Genomic DNA, 20,555 nt, shown 5'->3' with positions numbered 1-20,555 from the left:
GCAGTGTTGCTGCTAGAAACTGGTAGGGTGGAAGACAAGGAGCCCAACAGCAGGTGGCAGCAGAGGCAATGACAGTTACTTTGTGGTCTGCCTATTGCGATCTATCATAAGAGCCTTGCTAGATCAGACCAGAGGTCTATCTAGTCCTGTATCCCAGTGGGCAGCCAGGCACAGATGCATGCCATACATTTAAAGCACATTCAACGCACTTTGAAAGCGTGCAAGTCCCCCCCCCCCACAAGAAGCCCAGGAACGGTAGTCTTCATCCCTCACAGAGCTATAATTCCCAGCACTCTGAACAAACTGCTGCTTTGAGGACTTGTTTGGGGGAAGCCGTGTGGTTTAATTCTACACCAGGTGTGCTTTGAATGTGTGGCATGGGAGGAGGATGTATCAGAAGCTGGAGAGGTAACAGGACTTAGTGAGCAGGAAGAGGCTGGGGTAGAGAGCAGTCCAGAGGCAGAGGGAGAAGCAGAGGCTGGAAAGGGGGGGAGAGGCAGAGATGAAGCAGACTGCTGAAGAAGCCAGGGGCTCACCCCTCCTGCTGCAACCAGCCCCCTCCCTCCCCCAGTCTCCCAGAACCTGCAGAGGTATGAAGAGCGCGGAGCAGAGACAGAAAAGGCGAAGGAGCCTCAGATTGCTTGGGAAGGACCTGGCTGAGGAGGAGCCTTAGAGAGCGGTGGGAAGGTGGGGACCTTCAGTCTACACAACCGCGTCATTGGGGCAAGAGCTTTGGGGAAGAGTTGCTGTGCTCACTAGGCCTGAGCTGTTTTATTTCCTTGAACCAAGAGTTAACTTCACTGATGCCTTGTGAGTTATTCTGCCTTCATAGCAGGATGCGAGAGCAATAAGCCTCCCTTGCTGCTGTTCCCCAGTAGCTGTTGATCAGCTCCTGATTCTGGACATAGGAATCAGCCACCATGACTTGCAGCTAGTGGGCACCTGCCATGATGATGATGATGATGATGATGATGATGATGATGAATTTATTATTTGTACCCCGCCCATCTGGCTAGGCTTCCCCAGCTACTCTGGGCGGCTTCCTACAAAGATTAAAAATAAGATCCCTTTTCTTAAAGCCATCTAATTGCGATCTCCTTCCTATGTGCAGGTGGAGAGTACAAAGACGACCTGGTGTGGAATCTGCCGGACACACGCCGTGAAGCCAGCTTGATGCCCCCCTCCGAACTTTCCCCCTGCCCCACCTCGCTCACGTGGACTCACGGCAGCTTGACGTCCCTGAAGGGGAATGGCCCGCAGGCCCGCTCCGTCTCCACGTCCACGCTCCTGTCCTCCTCGGACCAAGGCCCCCCCGGCAGCGCCGACAGCCTCTTGGAGTCATTTGCTTTCCCCACCCACTGCGGGAGGCGGAACCTCAGGACTCCCCACAGCATCACCATCACGCCCCCCACGACGCCCCAGCTCAAGAGGGGGAAGCCGCCAAGGACTCCCCCACCGCCCAGCCGGAAGGTTTTCCAGCTGTTCCCCAACTTCCCCACCCTCACGAGGAGCAAATCCCACGAATCTCAGCTTGGCAACAGGATCGATGAAGTCCCTCCTATGAAGTGAGTATCCTTCTCCTCCCGCTGCATTGTGGTCTTACTATCACGCAAGGGTTGCCATTTTGACGAGGCTCTGCCTTACACCGAGTTGAACCCTTGGTTCGTTTTAGCACAATTACTATCCTTTTTTTTTAAAAAAAATAATTGTTTAACAGGATCTGTGTACTGCTTCCTCATAATTTGAAACCTCAAAGGTGTTTACATTAAGATTATCAGTCAAAAAGAAGGTAGCATGAAATTTCCCCAACATAAAACCAGCAGCTTAAAAAAATAATCGAATTACATATGGAAACATGCCAGATTTACCGTGTCTGGGTATGTTTGCTTAAATATAATATTCAGCACATGCTGAAAACTGTACAGGTGGTGACCATTTCGTGTGGGGGTTCTGTTCCTGTGCCCCGCCCCCGCGCGCATCGGCGGAGTGTGCATAAGCCTGCGCCGCCCCATTACTCCCTCTCCCGGGTCCAAAAGGACTTGTGTGTCAGTGGTCATGTGTCAATTGGATGCGCACAAAATGGTTGCCACCTGTACAGCAAAGGCACCTGCTTAATATCAGTGGACAGGGAGTTCCGAAGTGTAGGTACGGTTGCATTGAAGGATCGATTCCTTGCAAGTGCAAGACAGGCGTTGTGTGGTGTTTGTAAAAGTGTCTGTTTCACAGATAAAATTGGCCAAATGGATATACACATATATATGGAGTGATGATATCTTTCAGGTAAACTGGTTCTAAACTGGTTCCTCTTACTGCAAGTATTGCAACGGCACTAGAAAACCTGCTGTTGCCATCCCCATTTTACAAATCAAGGAAATAGAGGCTGAGTTGAGCACTGGCCTGCAGTTGTATGACCTAAGGCCACCTCTCTAAAAAGAGATTTGAACTGAAACCCAAAACACACACCTATTAACACCCCCTCCTCTCAACAGATTGAATTTTTCTATTTTATTTTTTTGTTCATTTAATAACATTTATATACTACTTAATTGTAAAAAAAAACAAAAAAACAAAAACAAAAAAACCCCAAGAACCTCTAAGCCAGCCTTTCTCAACCTGTGGGTCCCCAGATGTTGTTGAACTATAACTCCCATCACAACCAGCTAGCAAGGCCAGAGCCCAGGGATGATGGGAGTTGTAGTCCAACAACATCTGGGGTCCCACAGGTTGAGAACTGCTGCGAGTCAACAAGTCATATTGGCTTCTTGGAACTAATGCCAAAAATACTGCAAATGAAGCCCAAAGGTGCATTGCTTTGGTTCTGAGGATTTGGGAGGAGCCCTAGCAAAATAGAGTAGCATTTGCTTTGCTTGCAGAAGGTCCCAGGTTTCATCTCCCGCATCTGCAAGACGGGCTGTCCGAAAACTTGGAGAGACTCTGCTGATAAGCCGTGTTCTTCAGTGCTGGGTGTTGTTTGGACATTTGGCTAAGCTGGCAATGGATGATGTGGGTGGCAATCCCAAGGATGTATAGGGACCCAACACTGAAGAACACTAATGTAGAAATACCAGACCAATGGTCTTGCTAATTTTGTTTTATTGCATTTCATAGTATCATAGAGTTCTAGAGTTGGAAGGGACCCCAAGGGTCATCTAGCCCAACCCCCTGCAATGAAGGAATCTACTTCACCTTTTTTTTATCCAAGGAGCTCAAGGTGGTGTACATGGTTCTCTCCCTCCTCATTTAATCCTCACAACAACCTTGTGAGGTAGCCTAGGCCAAGAAGCAGTGACTGGCCCTGGGTCACCCTAGTGAACCTGATGGCTGAGGAGGGATTTGAACCCTGGTCTTTCAGGTCTTGGTTCAATACTCTTAATTACTAAGGTAAAGGTAAAGGGACCCCTGACCATTAGGTCCGGTCGTGGCCGACTCTGAGGTTGCGGCGCTCATCTCGCTTTATTGACGAGGGAGCCAGCGTACAGCTTCCGGGTCAGCATGACTAAACTGCTTCTGGAGAACCAGAGCAGCACACGGAAACGCCGTTTACCTTCCCGCCGGAGCAGTACCTATTTAACTACTTGCACTTTGATGTGCTTTCGAACTGCTAGGTGGGCAGGAGCAGGGACCGAGAAACGGGAGCTCACCCCGTCATGGGGATTCAAACTGCCGACCTTCTGATCAGCAAGGCCTAGGCTCTGTGGTTTAACCCACAGCGCCACCCATGTCCCTTATCATATACTGTGTCTCATATAAGGTATATGGCAGCTTTGTATATACAGTGGTACCTCGGGTTACATACGCTTCAGGTTACAGACTCTGCTAACCCAGAAATAGTACCTCGGGTTAAGAACTTTGCTTCAGGATGAGAACAGAAATCGTGCTCCGGCGGCGCGGCGGCAGTGGGAGGCCCCATTAGCTAAACTGGTGCTTCAGGTTAAGAACAGTTTCAGGTTAAGAACGGACCTCCGGAACGAATTAAGTACTTAACCCGAGGTACTACTGTATCTTTAATATATGCCTATGGCTCAAGTCTAACCCCCTGTTTTTTTCTTTCTCTCTCTCTCTCTTTTAGATTCGGTAAGAGAGGCATTCTTTTGGCAACCTTCTCGCCATCGGTGGAATGGGGGGTGAAAAAAACATGACTTCCATAGGTTTGGAGGGTAGCCTTTCGCACAACCTTCTGCTTGCCTGCATCTTGCGCATTCTTCAGAACAGTAGGCCCAAACACTCACTCTGCTGCAATTTCCAGAATCCTCTGGGAAGAGGGGTTGGTTGTTGAACCATTCTGTGAGGGGAATGTGAGATTGTCTAACATCTTCTCAGCACCCTGAGCAAATTGCAGTTCCTGAGTCTCTTTTTTTGGGGGGGGGGGGAGACGTGTCTGTTAAAGTGGCATCATGGTGCTTTAAATCTGTGGTGTGAATGTGGCCCTGGAACACCACAGGTCGTCCGTCCGTCCCCGTCCTTGTTTTCAACATTCAGGCCTGCTCCCATTGTGTCTAGTCTGGATTGGCTCTTTATAGGGATGGGTTGTTTTAAAATAGTTGTTTTAAAAAGAAACTGCGTCATGCATGAAAGCTTGGTTTAGTGGTGTGGCTGGGCTGAGTGCGAAGTGTGAACCATGACTCATTCCGAGCATGTGAGGAAATTCCAGTGGCAGATAATTTTTACGATTCTTTTGTTCTGCTGCCTTTACTTCCTTTGCCTCTACTGACGTGTTGTGCGATGAACCCTAGCAGGTGGGGGGTGGCCTTTTAGTCCAGCAGATGTTGCAGAACTACAACTCCCAACAGCCGCAGGCACTATGGCCAGTGGCCAGGGAAGACAGGAGTTCAATAACGTCTCAGGGGCCAAAATTCCCCACTCCTGATCTTACCTTTTGCTTTGTTTTAGATTTTTAGCAAACTAAGTGCTACTAAGAGTTCCTTCATTTCATTGGGTCTGCTCTTGAGTAGAACATCCAAAGGCCAATAGCAGATACAAATACTGTATCTATCCACCTAGAGTAGAGCTTATTTGGATAGAAACACCCTAACTGTGCTCTGGAGATCCTCTGACTGCCCCCATCTAAAATCCTGCATTCTGTGCTGAAGGTTGCGGGGGATGGACAGCGAATTAGGTGCTCAAAATAAAAGGGCACATTTATTTTTCTACATGGTGTCAGGCTCTAGAGAATTTTAGGTAACAGTGAAAGGGTAGAAAAGACGGCAGTGGAGGAGAATGAGGGTGTTACCTGGTCCTTACCTTGTGATGTCAGAAAATCCCATTGGAGATGGAGACGGGAGCAGAAATTGCAGCAATTTGCGTGTTCATCGAAGGCCAGGAATGGAAATCACACAAGCAAATATGCGTAGCACCCACTCTTCTTGTGGAGCTTTTTTTAGTTTGCAAATGTTACATCATAAAACATTATTCTATTTGCTGCATATTTTTTACATTACCCTTGTGCTGAAATGCACTGAAATTGATTGTCTAATTTGTTATGTTAGTTTCAGCCATGGGACGAAAATTTCTGCCTCTAGTGTCTATGCAGTTAAACGGAATAATTAAGGGGGCCTCTGTCCCCCATATCTGTCACAAACACCTTCTGCCTGCCTACCTTCTAGGGTATGTCTCTCCTCCCCACCAAAAAAATGAAATTCTGCTGAAAAGAGGAGACACAGAGGGAGAGTTTGTTCCTTTCGTATTCTCACGGTTTCTTTGGGTGCCTTCGTGTGGAAATATGTTTCCTTTCTTATCTCAGTTATTCTTGTGATAAGAAATACAAGCTCTGTGTGTGTTAGACCAAGAAGAATGGGCCAGCTCAGAGACCCACACTGGGTCTCGCCTCTGATGTTGCAGTTCCCCAATCTTGTTTTAAAAGGAGTCTAGGCTGAACGTCCAAATGCTTCTATGTGTGAAGGACAGTGGGGTTTATGTGGTGAATTTATGTCGCTTTGCACTGAAACCAAGTTTCTCTGTGCTGTTTCAACACCTGGGGCCACGACTGCAGGCATATTAGTCATTTTAAAAATACGAATAATCAATTGTTTCAAACAGAGCTGTGGCTTATGGTTTCTGAGTTTATGAATTGTATTCTTTCGGAATTTGGGGAAACTTAATTAGTGGGGGTAGGAGAGCTGGAAAAAAATCACATCTGGCCACTAATACGCCCCTTGGGTTTCAGATAGTACATGGGTAGACGAGTCTTAAAAGCCCAGGACACAATTTTTCACGGCCCTCTAGCAGCTGTGATGGCTTATTTACCAGAAGTAATGTACAGTGGTACCTTGGTTTACAAACAGTCTGGTGTGCATACGTTTTGGATTGCAAACCCGTCAAACCTGGAAGTGCATGTCCCGGTTTGCAAACTTTTTTTGGATTACAACCCATTTGGGGGGATTATGGAGGGGGAGGCCCCATTGGCGAAAGCGCACCTTGGGTTACAACCTGTTTTGGTTTACAAACAGACTCCAGAACAGATTATGGTTGTAAACCAAGGTACCACTGTATTTAGTGTTAACTCTGGAAGTGTATGCTCGATTCTGACCAAACTAAGCCTCCTGATGTATTTTGTGCCTTAGGATGCTTTGTTTTAATGAAAGCGCTGGTGCTGTGCTCTTTTTATTGTAATTATCTGTGTGTATTTAATAGATTTGTGTGTGTGTGTGTGTGTGTGTGTGTGTACGACTGTATATAAAACTCTATATAATATGTATATATAGTTTTAATTCTAGCAATGTTTACATGTTTTTAAATTATTGTTTTTTCCTAGATAGAGAGATAGAGAGATAGAATCTTTATTTGCATCAGCCACTAGCCATAGCAATAAAATAAAATAAAATGTACTGAAGATAGAGGTAAAAACTTAAAAACCTTGCAGTCTTTGCTGTCACCTGGTCATCTTTATCTGTTAAAAGAAAGGACATGGTAGCAATGGTCGAGCAACCTGGCAAGGACAATAATAGAGGGGTAATAACCTCACTCCTCAAGAGTGCAAGCCAAAGGCACATGAGCCACGGACTCAATACTGCAATACTATGTTTTCAGCTGTTTTTGTTTTAATCTATAAGCCATCTTGCATCCCTGTTAGGGAAATGGTGGAGTGTAATAATAATAATAATAATAATAATAATAATAATAATAATAATGTAAATGGCTGCAAAAACAGGGAGAACCGAATATAAGATTGGACAAATGAGAAACAAAAAACTGAAACTGACAAATTCGTTCATCTCTAGCACTGCCTTCCACCTTTTCATTTTCAGTGGGCACCAGATACCACTGGTTGGACTACAGTTCCCATCACCCCTGAGCATTGGCTGATGGGAGTTGGAGTCCGGGAACTTCCCCAGAGCCACGAGTTCCCCACCCCTGCATTAGTGGCTTGTGCCATTCTTCAGCCCCTTTGTAACGTCCCCTTCCAAATGATTTGCGGGAAATGAGAGCTCCTGGCTCTGGCTTCCCGATAAATTGACAAACCGGGAAGTATCGCTGTGTGGAGCTGGGATTTGCTGCCATCTGGAGTCGATAGGAAGGAGAACGTCCCGACTTGTGGCATGGATGGGGCCATGTGTTGTTTCACAGTGTCCACCTTCCTTTCTGGTGAAACCTAACACGCTGCCTTTAATTTTGGCTTCTCAGATCTCCCCCAGGGATCGCCTCAGACTGTACGAAGAGATATTGGTCTGTCTGTAACACACAGGTAAATGCTCCACATGCTTTCAGTGGGTGACAAGCTACTCGGGTTGGATTCTCTGAAGACTTAGCTCACGCCCATTGGGGGGTGGACATACTCTTGTTGCTGCATCAGTATGACTTTCCCCCATGCAAATCTCATTCCACTGTCTGCGAAAGAAGAGTTGGGTGGGTGGGGGCCTTAAGACTGCAGCCTTGGAAACCCCCATGTATGGGCACCATCTTAGGAATGCACCCTTCTGCCTCTCCTTTCCCAGCCCTGCTCACTCGCCTGCATGGAACTCCCTGTCACCAGTGGCGACCAGCTAGTGCTTCAATCCAGTAATGCTACTTGGTGACTCAACAGCAGTCTTCTGGAACCTTCTGCTTTGCACAGGACCTTCTCTGTCCTCGTGCTATGACCTCTGCTTGAAAACACGGCTCTAAAATGTTTTCTGGGGCGTGATACTGGTGGGGTAGAGGGCAGATGGGAATGAACCGTTCCCTGGTAGAATATAACCATGTGAAATTCACAAATATGGCTCCCTTCTTCTTTTTTCAGATTTCGAATTTTTCCCCTGATAATACATTTTTTAAAAACCTTCCTCTCCTTTGTGTCTTCTTTGTCAATCAAGATCCTTTATTAGGCATAGCAAATCACACAATATCAAACAGACACCGTTTACAAATTGTGCAAAATACGAATGTTTCTTCTTTGTCTTGGCTTGCTTCTTCTCGTTCAGATTCTCCGCAAAGTCATGGCTTTCTCAGGTCTGCCAGGTGTGTCAGAAAAGCATGATGTTTGGCGTGAAGTGCAAACACTGCAGGTAAGTGTGTGATGAGGACCTTCCCCCTTCACCTGGCCCAGCATACCTGCGAGGCAATTCAGCCATCATAACCCAAGAGGTTAGTGGGCTGGTCAGTGTCTCTTAGGCTAACCTTCCTCACAGGGTTGTTGTGAGGATAAAATTGAGAGAGAGGGAACCCCATTCAGCCCCCCTCCCCCGCTTGAGCTCCTTGGAGGAATGGTGGGCGATAAATGCAATTATGTAAATGAAATTTGGCATTTCAGTTCAAAGGAATTCAACTGGAGGCTTCCTTTCTGTGACTTTAATTCCAGAGCCCAGGGTGACATACTTGGCTCTACCCACTAATCGTTTTATCACCCTTGCTAATTTTACCCGCACAACAATCCTGGGTGGTAGGCTAGGCTGAGAGAGAGAGAGTGACAGGCGCAAAGTCACCCTGCGAGCTTCATGGTCAAGTGAGGACATGAACTGGGACGTTATGGTTGGACTAGATGACCCTCGTTGGTCCCTTCCTTCCTTACAAGCATCCCCTGATTTGCACAGTGGTTACGTTGCAGGTCATTGCGCGCTTGCGTGAAATCGCGTGCCATTGAAACACCCCATTCTGCCCCCCCTACTCTGCAGTGCTCTGTCTTCATTCTGCCCTTTTAGGTAAAGGGACCCCTGACCATTAAGTCCAGTCGCGGACGACTCTGGGGTTACAGCTCTCATCTCACTTTATTGGCTGAGGGAGCCGGCGTACAGCTTCCAGGTCATGTGGCCAGCATGACTAAGCCGCTTCTGGTGAACCAGAGCAGCGCATGGAAACGCCGTTTACCTTCCCGCTAGAGCGGTACCTATTTATCTACTTGCACTTTGACGTGCTTTCGAACTGCTAGGTTGGCAGGAGCAGGGACCGAGCAACGGGATTTGAACCGCCAACCTTCTGATCTGCCAGCCCTAGGCTCTGTGGTTTAACCCACAGCGCCACCCGCTTCCCATTTTATTGACATATTTTAGGATGTTTCCATGTTCTGCACTGTGCACATGTACACAATGACACACATATCAGTCACGTCTAAAACAGGGGATCCCTGTATATAATGTTATATAATCTCTAATTCACCTTTTCTTGTTTGCAGATTAAAGTGTCATAACAAATGCACGAAAGAAGCCCCACCTTGTAGAATATCTTTCTTACCCAGTAAGTGTGAGGTTTTTTTAATTGGGTACCCCTCCCCCCTCCAACATTTTTGCCCTACTCAAGCTAATTTGTCACCTTGGTGTTGTTGCAATAACAAGAAATAGAGATAAATTGTTTCCTCCCCCCCCCCTTTTCTCTTCCATCCATCTTCAATAGTACCCCGATTAAAGCGAGCAGAGTCTGTCCCTTCTGACATCAATAACCCAGTGGACCGACCATCAGAGCCGCAGTTTGGGACTCTTCCAAAAGCTCTAACTAAAAAGGTACTGGGCTTACAAAAAGGGTGCAAAGCCCAGCAGAGGACCCCCAGAAGAAGATTGCACCCCCATGACTGGCCAAACAATAAAAAAAAAACAGAACAAGGCTGCAATCATAGACACATTTACCTAGGGCTAAATTTCATTGAACTCAGCAGATTTCACTTCAGAGTTATTTGGTTTGTTTAAATTAATTGCTTATTAGAAATCTGGCATACAGTAGAAAGAAACTTTTCATAACTGGAAGCCAGTTATAATTTCTTTGCTTAAAACATCTGCTTCCTTGGGTGCAGGTCTGAATTAAATTTAGCTTGTAAATCTTCTTATTTTGTCTTCTGGTAAATGCTTTGCACTATGATAAATATTGTGTTTTATATTGAACAAGTATTTGATAATTAATGTGCATGTGACGTGCTCCTCCTGGTTCTTCCCCTGTTTCTGCGAGCTTTATAACCTTTTAGAAGTGATGGAAAACATTCTGGCTGAATCAGAGCTACCAAGGCTTAAGACTCACGATTTCTGCCTTCTCTTGGCCGTTTCCAGGACCACCCGCCAGCAATTAACCACCTCGACTCCAGCAGCAACCCATCTTCCACAACCTCCTCCACGCCGTCTTCCCCAGCCCCCTTCCCGTCTTCCAACCCCCCCAGTGCAACACCACCCCCAAACCCATCTCCCATGGGCCAGCGGGACAGCCGGTTCAACTTTCCAGGTAAATTTGTGGTTTTGTTCTCTGGGAGCAGGGTGGTAGAGCAGGGGATGCTTGGAGCTTAACCCTACCATTAGGTTAAGTTGTTTCACTTATTCTTTTAATGCCAGGGAAGGGGACCACACCAGTAGGTTTATCCGCCTCTGGGGCCATGCACCTTGATTTGGAGATGTGTGGTTTGCTATAAATGGCAGTTAAATCAAGTTTTGCATTGTTCTTCTGAATGTAAAAGGAGGTGGTGCTTTCTCCAACCCAGCTGCAATCTTTCCAAAATGCATGCACTCAAATGCACCCGCCTTGCCTGTTTTGTTTTACAATTTACTAATGATGAACTTGAATTAATTCACTGAATTTATGGGGGCAGTTGCTGACATGGTTTTCTCACATGCTAATCTCTTGTGATTTTTTTTTACATTTTGTTTTGCTGTCCTCTCCTCCTTTTCCTTCTTCCTTTTTTAAAAAGCTGCCTACTACATTCAGCATAGACAACAGTTTATCTTCCCAGGTGAGTTCTTCTGCTTCTAACTGGCTGGTGCCATTTCTTCTAACGCTCCTGTTTCCCCCTCACTCTCAGAAGGGAGGGTGGGCTTAGGGCGAAGTGACTTAACTTCCTTCTGCGTGATGCGTCGACGTTCTGCCCTGCTTGCATGAACAAACTGGAACACTTCCTTTCCCCTGCAATGCCAATGTTGTTTAAACAGCACAGAAAGTGCTGACGGGTGCAAACTAACAACTATTATTATTATTATTATTATTATTATTATTGATTTCCTTCAATGGAATTGTTTCAAGGCGATGTAAAATAAAAACTTTGGTTTACTGATGTGGTGGCAAACATGGGGCTCTCTGGATATTGTTGGACTCTAATTCCCATCAGCCCCAGCAGCTGAGGCCTGTGATCAGGGATGATGGGCGCTGTAGTCCACAAAGAGCCAGCGAAAGCAGCACTACAGTATCTTGTTTGGTGCTGGCAGTGTGGTGAGTTTTGTATAAAACACCAAAGCAGATGTAATAGTGGACAGGCACAGCAGAGAGAGATGACGGTATTGTGGTGGGACACAGATTTTGTGGATCTGGAAGTCCCAGGTCTGATCCCAGATATTTCCAGATTAAAAGGGACATTAAGGATGTGATGAGAAAGACCTCTTCTTGCAAAATTGGAGGAGCACTGTTAGATAAATCAGGGGTCAGCAAACTTTTTCAGCAGGGGGCCGGTCCACTGTGCCTCAGATCTTGTGGGGGGCCGGACTATATTTGGGGGGGGGTGAACGAATTCCTATGCCCCCACAAATAACCCAGAGATGCATTTTAAATAAAAGGGCACATTCTACTCATGTAAAAACACACTGATTCCCAGACCGTCCGCGAGCCGGATTTAGAAGGCGATTGGGCCAGATCTGGCCCCCGGGCCTTAGTTTGCCTGCCCATGGATAAGATACTAGGCTAAGGTAGTGGTTTCCTGTTACCAGCAAAATTGTTTTTCTCATATGATTCACTAAGCTTGGAGTGCTGGTCTAGTCTTGTAGGAGCTCAGTTACTGTAAAATGGTGCAATCTGCTTTCCAGCACTGCATAGTATTGCCACTGTGTGATGACTAGGGTCACATAAATGTGTAACAGACCTCATGGGAATGTACCACTTCAGTCCATAGTTGAGGGGCGAGGAGGGAATCATTTATTAAAATGTTTTCCCTGCACTGCATGTAGAAAGCACACATATCAGCAAGAGAGATTTTAACCTAGATTTCTAGAAGGTTATGTAGTAGATTTGATTCCCAATCAGTCTGAAGTCGTACAGTCCAGGATTGCTACAGACTGTGATTCTTCTGAATTGTGTATATTGCGTCTTTAGTTCTATGTGGCTAGGTACTTATTGGGTGAATGTTACTGCAGCTGTTAAAAGCAAAACAACAATAACCTTGAACTGCAAACATCAATTTCTTTTTTCATATATTGCTCTTTTCTGTAGAAATTCCCAACACCCCCCAAGTAACACAAACTTCGGAAACTACTGAAAGCACTGAGTAAGTCGGTTAGTCTTTGTTTCTCTCTCTTTCTCCTTCTAACAATTCTATTTAGACAAAAGGAATCAACTAATAAACATTATGGTGTATTCTCACTGCCCAACAGGCGTGCTCCTGTTCCAGCCAACTAGATGTGCCCTTCTCATAGATACTCCATTCTGTTCCCCTGCCCAGTTTTCCATTTTTCTTTTCCGGTCGGCGTTCAGTATTCCATGGTTACGGAGCATGGTCAGCCCTCACTGGGTTGTTGTTTTTTTTTAAATCATTTAATGCCAGTGTCAGGCATGCTGACATAATCATGTGACTATTAGACAAAATTGCATATATAAAAATATGTACAGCAGGATAAATTTACACTAAAATGCTGGCAATTTTGGGGGAAGACTTACAAAAAAATAAATTGCAAATCGATGTGGTGAACTGAACCTAAGGCAGGAAAAATGAAAGAATCAACAGTGACATAGTCTCCCATCTCTACCTGAACCTCAGTCATTGGGCCATCATAACTCAATCATTTGTGCCATCTTGCATTGTCAACTCAACTCAACTCTCTCGTTTCCCTTTTTCTCTGTCAAATAGTGCTGATGAGCATCTAGAGACGGACGGGGTTGAAGAACGTGACGTGGAGGTAACTTTCCATTTGTTGAGGGGTTTTTTGAGGAGTGAAATTATTAATTCGTATAGCTGGGGTCGCCAGCCTTTGTGAACTGATAGGCACCCACACTCACCCTGAAACCGAGCGCACACAGAGCAGCCTATTCTGTTGGCTACACTGGAATGTTTCTGTTGTTCTCCAGGGGGTGCCCCTCTGGAGCTTCAGTCTCAGGAGGTAAAAGCCTTTCCCCGAAACACTTATCCAAGAAGTTCGGGTTCAAGGTGCAGTCTTGTCTCTACAAGCCAAGGTCAAGCACAGTCAGTCTTGGCCCAAAACACGACCCAGAGGCTAGGTCAGGCCACAGTTCAAGATTGATTAGCACAGAGTGTTCAGGCAAGGTGCAACTCAGCAAGGCAGTGGAATCAGGAAAAAGAAGGCAGAGACTTATGCGAGTGCCTGGTCCATCCATCCCAATGCCTCTATACAAATCTGTGGTGCAACCACATTTGAAATACTGTTTACAGTTCTGCTTGCTTCACATGAAAAAGGATATTGTGGAGTTGGAAAAGGTTCAGAAAAGATTCAAAATTATCATTTTCATTTCACTTTTAATTTGTATACCGCCTTTCTATATTACTATACACAAGGCGTTGTTTGCAGCAACAACATAAACAACAAAGAACGCACACCATATAATGAATACAAAAACAAAACATAACTTTAAAATGGAACGGCTTACCGTATTTTTCGCTCTATAACACGCACCTGACCATAACACGCACATAGTTTTTAGAGGAGGAAAACAGGAAAAAAAATATTCTGAATCAAATGTTGTACTAAACTATTTAATAAACAACCGGTATATCAGAATCATATTACAACCATGTAAAGTGAACAGCAGTCAACAGTGGCATTAAGAACCATCATCACTGTCATTAACAAATGAAGAGAGAATTTTAGGTTCGAGTACTCTTCTAGTCTTCTGTGAACCCCAAGAACTCATCAGTGCTAGAGTCAGAATCTATGAAGTTCAGCTGCTCACAATCACTGGCATCACTTTCTTCGCCATCTTCATATAAAATCTCATCTTCTTTTGCATCCAAACCATTGCTAATGCCACATTTTTTGAATGACTGTGCAACGATTTCCTCCTTCACCAAGTGCCATTATGTTTTCACCCCATTAAATATTTGAGGGAGTCATCCCCCACCCCCCATTGTGGTATGTGAGGTGGGGCTTACCTGGCTGCCCCCCAATATTGTTTTAAGTTGGAAGAGGAAGGGAGGGAGGGAAGGAAGAGAGAGGGGGAACTCACATTTGTGCAGCTGCCTTGCCTCGAACGGGAGCAAAAAGAGGAGGAGGAGACACAGGGACACGAGCCTTGTAAGCCGCTTTGTTTGAATTTACCGGTGAGGTGCTGGGGGATGGACGGAAGGGGATGCCCTCTTTGTCCCTCCTTCCAGCTCATTGTAAAGAAAGCAGAGCCGCTTACATGTGTGTAAGGGAGAACCATAGAGCAGGCAGACACTGAGAATCTGAATGCGCTCAGCTGTTGCCGGCTTCCCTCCCAGCGACGGAGGAGGAGAGGAGAGGCTGCCGAAAAGCCATAGAGTAGACAAGCCAGCAAGCAGGCAGACAGGCTGTGCTCAGCTGTGCCGGCTTCCCTCCCAGCGACGGAGGAGGAGAGGAGAGGCTGCCGAAAAGCCATAGAGTAGACAAGCCAGCAAGCAGGCAGACAGGCTGTGCTCAGCTGTGCCGGCTTCCCTCCCAGCGACGGAGGAGGAGAGGAGAGGCTGCCGAAAAGCCATAGAGTAGACAAGCCAGCAAGCAGGCAGACAGGCTGTGCTCAGCTGTGCCGGCTTCCCTCCCAGCGACGGAGGAGGAGAGGAGAGGCTGCCGAAAAGCCATAGAGTAGACAAGCCAGCAAGCAGGCAGACAGGCTGTGCTCAGCTGTGCCGGCTTCCCTCCCAGCGACGGAGGAGGAGAGGAGAGGCTGCCGAAAAGGCAGCAAGAGCGGCTCCTCCCGCCTGCATTCGCTCCATAACACGCACACACATTTCCCTTTATCTTTTAGGGAGGGAAAACTGCGTGTTATGGTCCGAAAAGTACGGTATATCAAATAAAGTAATATTCAGTAATCTATTAGAATATAATAGTACACAATAAAATGAACTCCCAAAACATCAGCAAATAATTAAACAGAAATTCACCCTTAACCATTGCAATAAGTAATTACTAAACTGTGAGAAATAAAAATAGCTGCAAGTCACAATGCATAAAATACCACAATACAAACAAAATCATGTAAAAGGGTCAAAATGGGAAACAAAGACTCGCAACTTATGAAATTATTTAATTATATAAGGGGATGGAGAAACTCACTGCTGAGGAAAGGTGGTAGGAACTGGGACTTTTTAGTTAAGAGACAAAGTGAGTAAGAGGTGACATGATAGCATATAAAATGAGGTCATACATTTTCTATTACTGGGGAATGATCAGGGGCTCACCAAGTTAGTGGCTAAATATCTCTATTTGGTTTTTTGTCATCGAAATACACTGCAGACGTCTGATCTCCCTGGAGACCTAGAGATGTGACGATAGACTGCTCTGCCTCCTTTCTTTTAGCAAAAGTTTTGTGCCACTGGGGAAGTGGTGATTCTGCGTTGATTTGTTTTGGATGTTTGTATGTGATGCCAATAAAAGGTCTGATGAAAAAAAATTTGATTCAAGGCAAGGAGAGCGCGAACAGAGAAAAGTTCTCCCCCACCCTCTCAGTGTCGTGTAGTGGTTAAGAGCGGTAGACTCGTAATCTAGGGAACCGGGTTTGCGTCTCCGCTCCTCCACATGCAGCTGATGCTGGGTGACCTTGGGCCAGTCACACTTCTCTGAAGTCTCTCAGCCCCACTCACCTCACAGAGTGTTTGTTGTGGGGGAGGAAGGGAAAGGAGAATGTTAGCCGCTTTGAGACTCCTTCGGGTAGTGATAAAGCGGGATATCAAATCCAAACTCCTCTTCTTCTTCTTCTCTCACAATGCTAGAACTGCATTCGAGATAAACATTGGAAGATTTGGGACAGACAAAAGAAGGGCCTTATCTTCCACTATTAAACTATTGAATTTGCTTCCACAAAAGGCAGCGGTAGTCATCAACGTGAATCCTTTAAAAGAGGATTACACAATTTTTTGGAGGATAAGACTATTCGTGGCCGCTAACCAACATGGTTATACTCTTCTTCCACTTGCTTCTGAATTCTAGTTTCTGGAAACCACAGGAGGGAAGAGTTGATCAGGTCTGGCTTGCAGGCTTCCCACAGACATCTGCTTGGCCACTGTGAGAACAGGATGCTGGACCAGATGAGGCATTGGCCTGATCCTGCAAGGGTCTTCTTATGTTCTTAATGCAAGGTGTTAGGGGGGGTGCGTGTGTCCAAGGGTACTGGAGATTTAGCCATGTTGAAGTGGGACAATCCAAAGGGTTGCCACCACAAGGCCCTAGGGAGGGAGGATGTGGCAGGCCAGGACTCAGTATCTGATACTCCCATTTCTTCCCCAAGCACGTGGAAGACCAAGAACAGAACAAATCGGAAGCCGAGGATGATGAAGATGAGGTTGACGACCTGCCGAAGCGGCGAGACCGCTGGCGGCGAGGGGTGATGTCCCGGAATGTCAGCCAGACCAGCGTCTACCTGCAGGAATGGGACATCCCCTTTGAGCAGATCAAGCTGGGCGACCCCATTGGCCAAGGGCGGTGGGGCAAGGTCTACCGGGGGAAATGGCACGGGGAGGTGGCCATCCGGTTGCTGGAAATCGATGGGAACAATCAGGACCACCTGAAACTGTTCAAGAAGGAGGTGATGAACTACAGACAAACCAGACATGAGAATGTGGTGCTTTTCATGGGGGCCTGCATGAACCCCCCTCACCTAGCAATCATTACTAGGTAAGCATCTTGATTTTTAAAATTATTATTGTTGTTATTATTTTGGCACTTAAAAAGAAGTTAGATCTGCTAGGGCTTTGTTAGTTCAACAGTTCCGAACTGCATATCGAAGGTGTGGCTGCTGGCCTCACCTTTTACATTCCAAGGTGTCCCATCTAAAGTTTACCCTAAAAGAATAATATTGAGCAATAAGCAATAACTTTGTAAGCTACCATTACCGAACAATCCACAAATTTAATGAATCAGAAGAAGAGGTGAATAATCCTCTAAAACCCAAGGGTGCGTGTGATGAGCCTAATGAAATTGCATAGGCGGATATCAGAACTGCTATTGCATTTCTGAGGGGAGCATTGCTTTACCTTTGATGAGAATCTTACAGAATTTTCATGGGATCATCTTTTACATTTTTTAAAAAAACAAGTTTTCAGTTTGTGCTGGTGTTGTGTACTGGTGCTCTGTTGATTATATTGCATGCTCCTTTGAGTTACTTGTTTCAATGTGTGTTGTTGTTTTTTAAAAAAGATATAATTTAGTGTAGTTTTGATATTTGGTCGCCTCTTTTTATTATGAGCTGCTCTGTGAGCTTGCTATTAGGTGGAATAACAATTTTAAAATACGAATCAGTGCATCGTTTGTTCGAAAAACAAAATCTGGAGATCCTGATTGGCAGTTATGCTTTTGACCAAGGTTGCAAACCAGCCCCTAACCTCAGTTGCAAGCCCTGGTTTGAAGACAACCATGCTTAGTTCTGACAGTTAATCATGCTGCATCATTTATACCCTTGAACTCTGTCTTCTTACCTGCCTACCTGTGGATCTGTAGCTTTTTTCAGCCTGGGTATGTGCCTGTTTGTGATGAGATAGTATGAAGTGGGCATAACCAATCCTTATATCATTTACTCATCACAAGACAGTTCTGATTTTTTCTTCTTAACTCAATTGTCTACCCACATCTGCCTTAGCTTCTGCAAAGGAAGAACGCTTCATTCGTTTGTAAGGGATCCCAAGATATCTTTGGATATTAACAAGACCAGGCAGATCGCCCAGGAGATCATTAAGGTAAGAAGCATTTTGCATAAGATTATTAAGGTAATCTGTAAGGCTACCTGGGATAGGAAACCATTTTTTCCCTGTGGAAAACATGAATTGGGGGCTGGAGCCAATGGTGGATGGAGCCACTGCTCTGCCTTTCTGCCCCGCCTCTTCTGTTTCTCTAGTAAACATTTGAACAGGGATGGAGAACATCTGTGTGTCTCCAGATGTTCTCCCATCCTCCCCAGCCAGCATGGTCAATGGTAGTGGATAATGGGAGTTGTAGTTCAGCAACACCTGAAGGCCACCAGTTGCCCATCCTGGATCTAAAACACTGACTGTCAATACTGATTTTGGCAGTGGTACTTAGAGGTTAGGTTTCTCTTTCAGGGGCTCAGGCAAGGACATCTTTAAATACAGTGGTGACTCAGGTTGCGAACGTGGTCTGTGCGGGATGCATGTTCGCAACCCGCAGCATTCGCAACCCGCATCTGCGCACACACGGGTTGCGATTCGGTGCTTCTGCGCATGCGCGACTGCCGAAACCCGGAAGTAACCCTTTCCGGTACTTCCGGGTTTCAGCAGTCCACAACCCAAAAAAACGCAACCTAAAGTGGCTGTAACCCGAGGCATGACTGTAACTGGCTTTCTTTTGCCCACAAATGGCTGATATAAACTGCGTAGGGCAACAAAGCTAGTGATATTTGCTGTGGGCTAGTAACTTGGGGAGATTCATTTCAAGGCTGTGCTATTCCACCATACCATAGGAGCCCACGCTGTCCCCTTCTACAGTATGGGTGACAGGTGCATGCAAGATGAGCAGAAAGAGAAGGAAATGTTATATAAAGCAGGAGGGGTCTAGGAGTGGACACAGCAGGGGCTTGACCAGGTAGCACGCCAAGGAATGCAGATCTGCCTGCAAAAAGGCTAACACACTGATGTTTTCCAGGGCATGGGGTATCTCCACGCAAAAGGGATTGTGCATAAAGATCTCAAGTCGAAGAACGTTTTCTATGAAAACGGAAAAGTTGTGATCACAGACTTTGGTCTGTTCGGGATTTCTGGTGTGGTTCAGGAGGGAAGGTAAGTTTTTTTTGCTGCCTCTTTCTCCATTCGCTTCTATGTGAACCAGGAATTGAACGTTGGAGCTTCTACCACTGAGTTATGGCGCATATAAAAGCCCCAGCCACCCCCACATTTCATCTTATTTATTTATCTTGTTCCACTGAGTTATCCCCTCCTTTGAGTTCCCAAGTTGTGTTGGCCTTGTGGAGTACTGGCTTGGCTCCAATGCTAGCCCCGCTCAGGGTAGACCTGCCAAAGCGAACCGACATGGGTTCGCTCGTTTTAATGGGTCTGCACCACACCAGCGGCAAGACAGGAGCAGTAGCCAGGTAAAGCAAAAGCAGGTAAAGCTTTGGTTGCCATCTTCCTGCTTTGCTTTGCTGCTGCGTCCCCCTGAAGGGAGAGGAGAGATGCCAGGGTCATCTCTGGACGACCCACCCACTACTGATTTGTAACATTGGCCTTGACCCCAGATTTCTGGGTGGGGTGGAAAGGTTAAATAGGGGGTGGGAATGCTGGTTTGATGTTGATGATTTTTGGACTAGAGGGAGGTTGAGGTTTTGCTCATTTGCTAATTGGGGGGTTATAGTATTGCTTTGCTTATTGTTTTGAGTATTGTAAATGTTGTATGCTACTGGCATGTCCCTATCCCCCCACTGCATGGATGTTATATAAAATATTCATGTATTATATGACGCACACCCCCTTTCCCTATAGTATTGTGTATTGCATACCTTTTTTCATTTTGTTGTAAGGAACTTGGAAACCTTTGGGTGACAAGTGACTAATAAGTTTAATGAATGAAATGAAATGCTCTGAGCAGAACTTTGCTGGGTACATCCCCAAGTCCAGTAACGCCCCCCCTTTCTGACACCAGGCGCGAGAATGAGCTGAAACTGCCCCACGACTGGCTGTGCTACCTGGCTCCAGAGATCGTGCGCGAGATGGCTCCGGGAAAGGATGAGGATAAGCTGCCTTTTTCCAAGGCAGCTGACGTCTATGCTTTTGGGTAAGTGTGAGAACATCAGTAAACGCCGACTGGTTAAAAAGGAGAAATGTCGTATTGCAAAGGCCTGCCTAAACAGTCCAGTTTTCCAAAGACACACCCGAAAGAAGGGAGGGATGGTTCCCACTGAACGTCAACTGGCAGGGAGTTCCGCAGGGCAGGATGTTCTTGGTGACGTGTCTGTCGTTGGGCCAGTGATAGACTTTTGGCTCTCAATTTTAAGTTCTTAGCAACTTTTCAGTTTAAGTGAGAATACCGTAAGATCTTGGGGACGTAATCCTTGGA

At 46.0% G+C, this 20,555-nt stretch overlaps 1 protein-coding gene across 1 annotated transcript in view; it reads left to right on the top strand.

Annotated features, from left to right (window-relative positions):
- Nucleotides 1-20,555, top strand: part of KSR1 (kinase suppressor of ras 1) — a 107,216-nt gene that overhangs the window by 81,145 nt on the left and 5,516 nt on the right. Inside the window, 14 exon segments of the mRNA XM_081843679.1 lie at nt 1,112-1,564; nt 1,567-1,569; nt 7,621-7,681; nt 8,397-8,480; nt 9,584-9,645; nt 9,802-9,908; nt 10,446-10,614; nt 11,075-11,116; nt 12,580-12,634; nt 13,214-13,262; nt 16,783-17,168; nt 18,130-18,226; nt 19,149-19,282; nt 20,142-20,273. Of these exon segments, the coding sequence (XP_081699805.1) occupies nt 1,112-1,564; nt 1,567-1,569; nt 7,621-7,681; nt 8,397-8,480; nt 9,584-9,645; nt 9,802-9,908; nt 10,446-10,614; nt 11,075-11,116; nt 12,580-12,634; nt 13,214-13,262; nt 16,783-17,168; nt 18,130-18,226; nt 19,149-19,282; nt 20,142-20,273 (1,834 nt within the window).

The sequence above is a fragment of the Podarcis erhardii genome, assembly GCF_964252035.2.
Source record: "Podarcis erhardii genome assembly, chromosome: 16".
In the NCBI taxonomy this organism is placed as follows: domain Eukaryota; kingdom Metazoa; phylum Chordata; class Lepidosauria; order Squamata; family Lacertidae; genus Podarcis; species Podarcis erhardii.
Note: the sequence above shows the minus strand (reverse complement) of the source record. Positions and strands in the feature narration are given on the sequence as shown.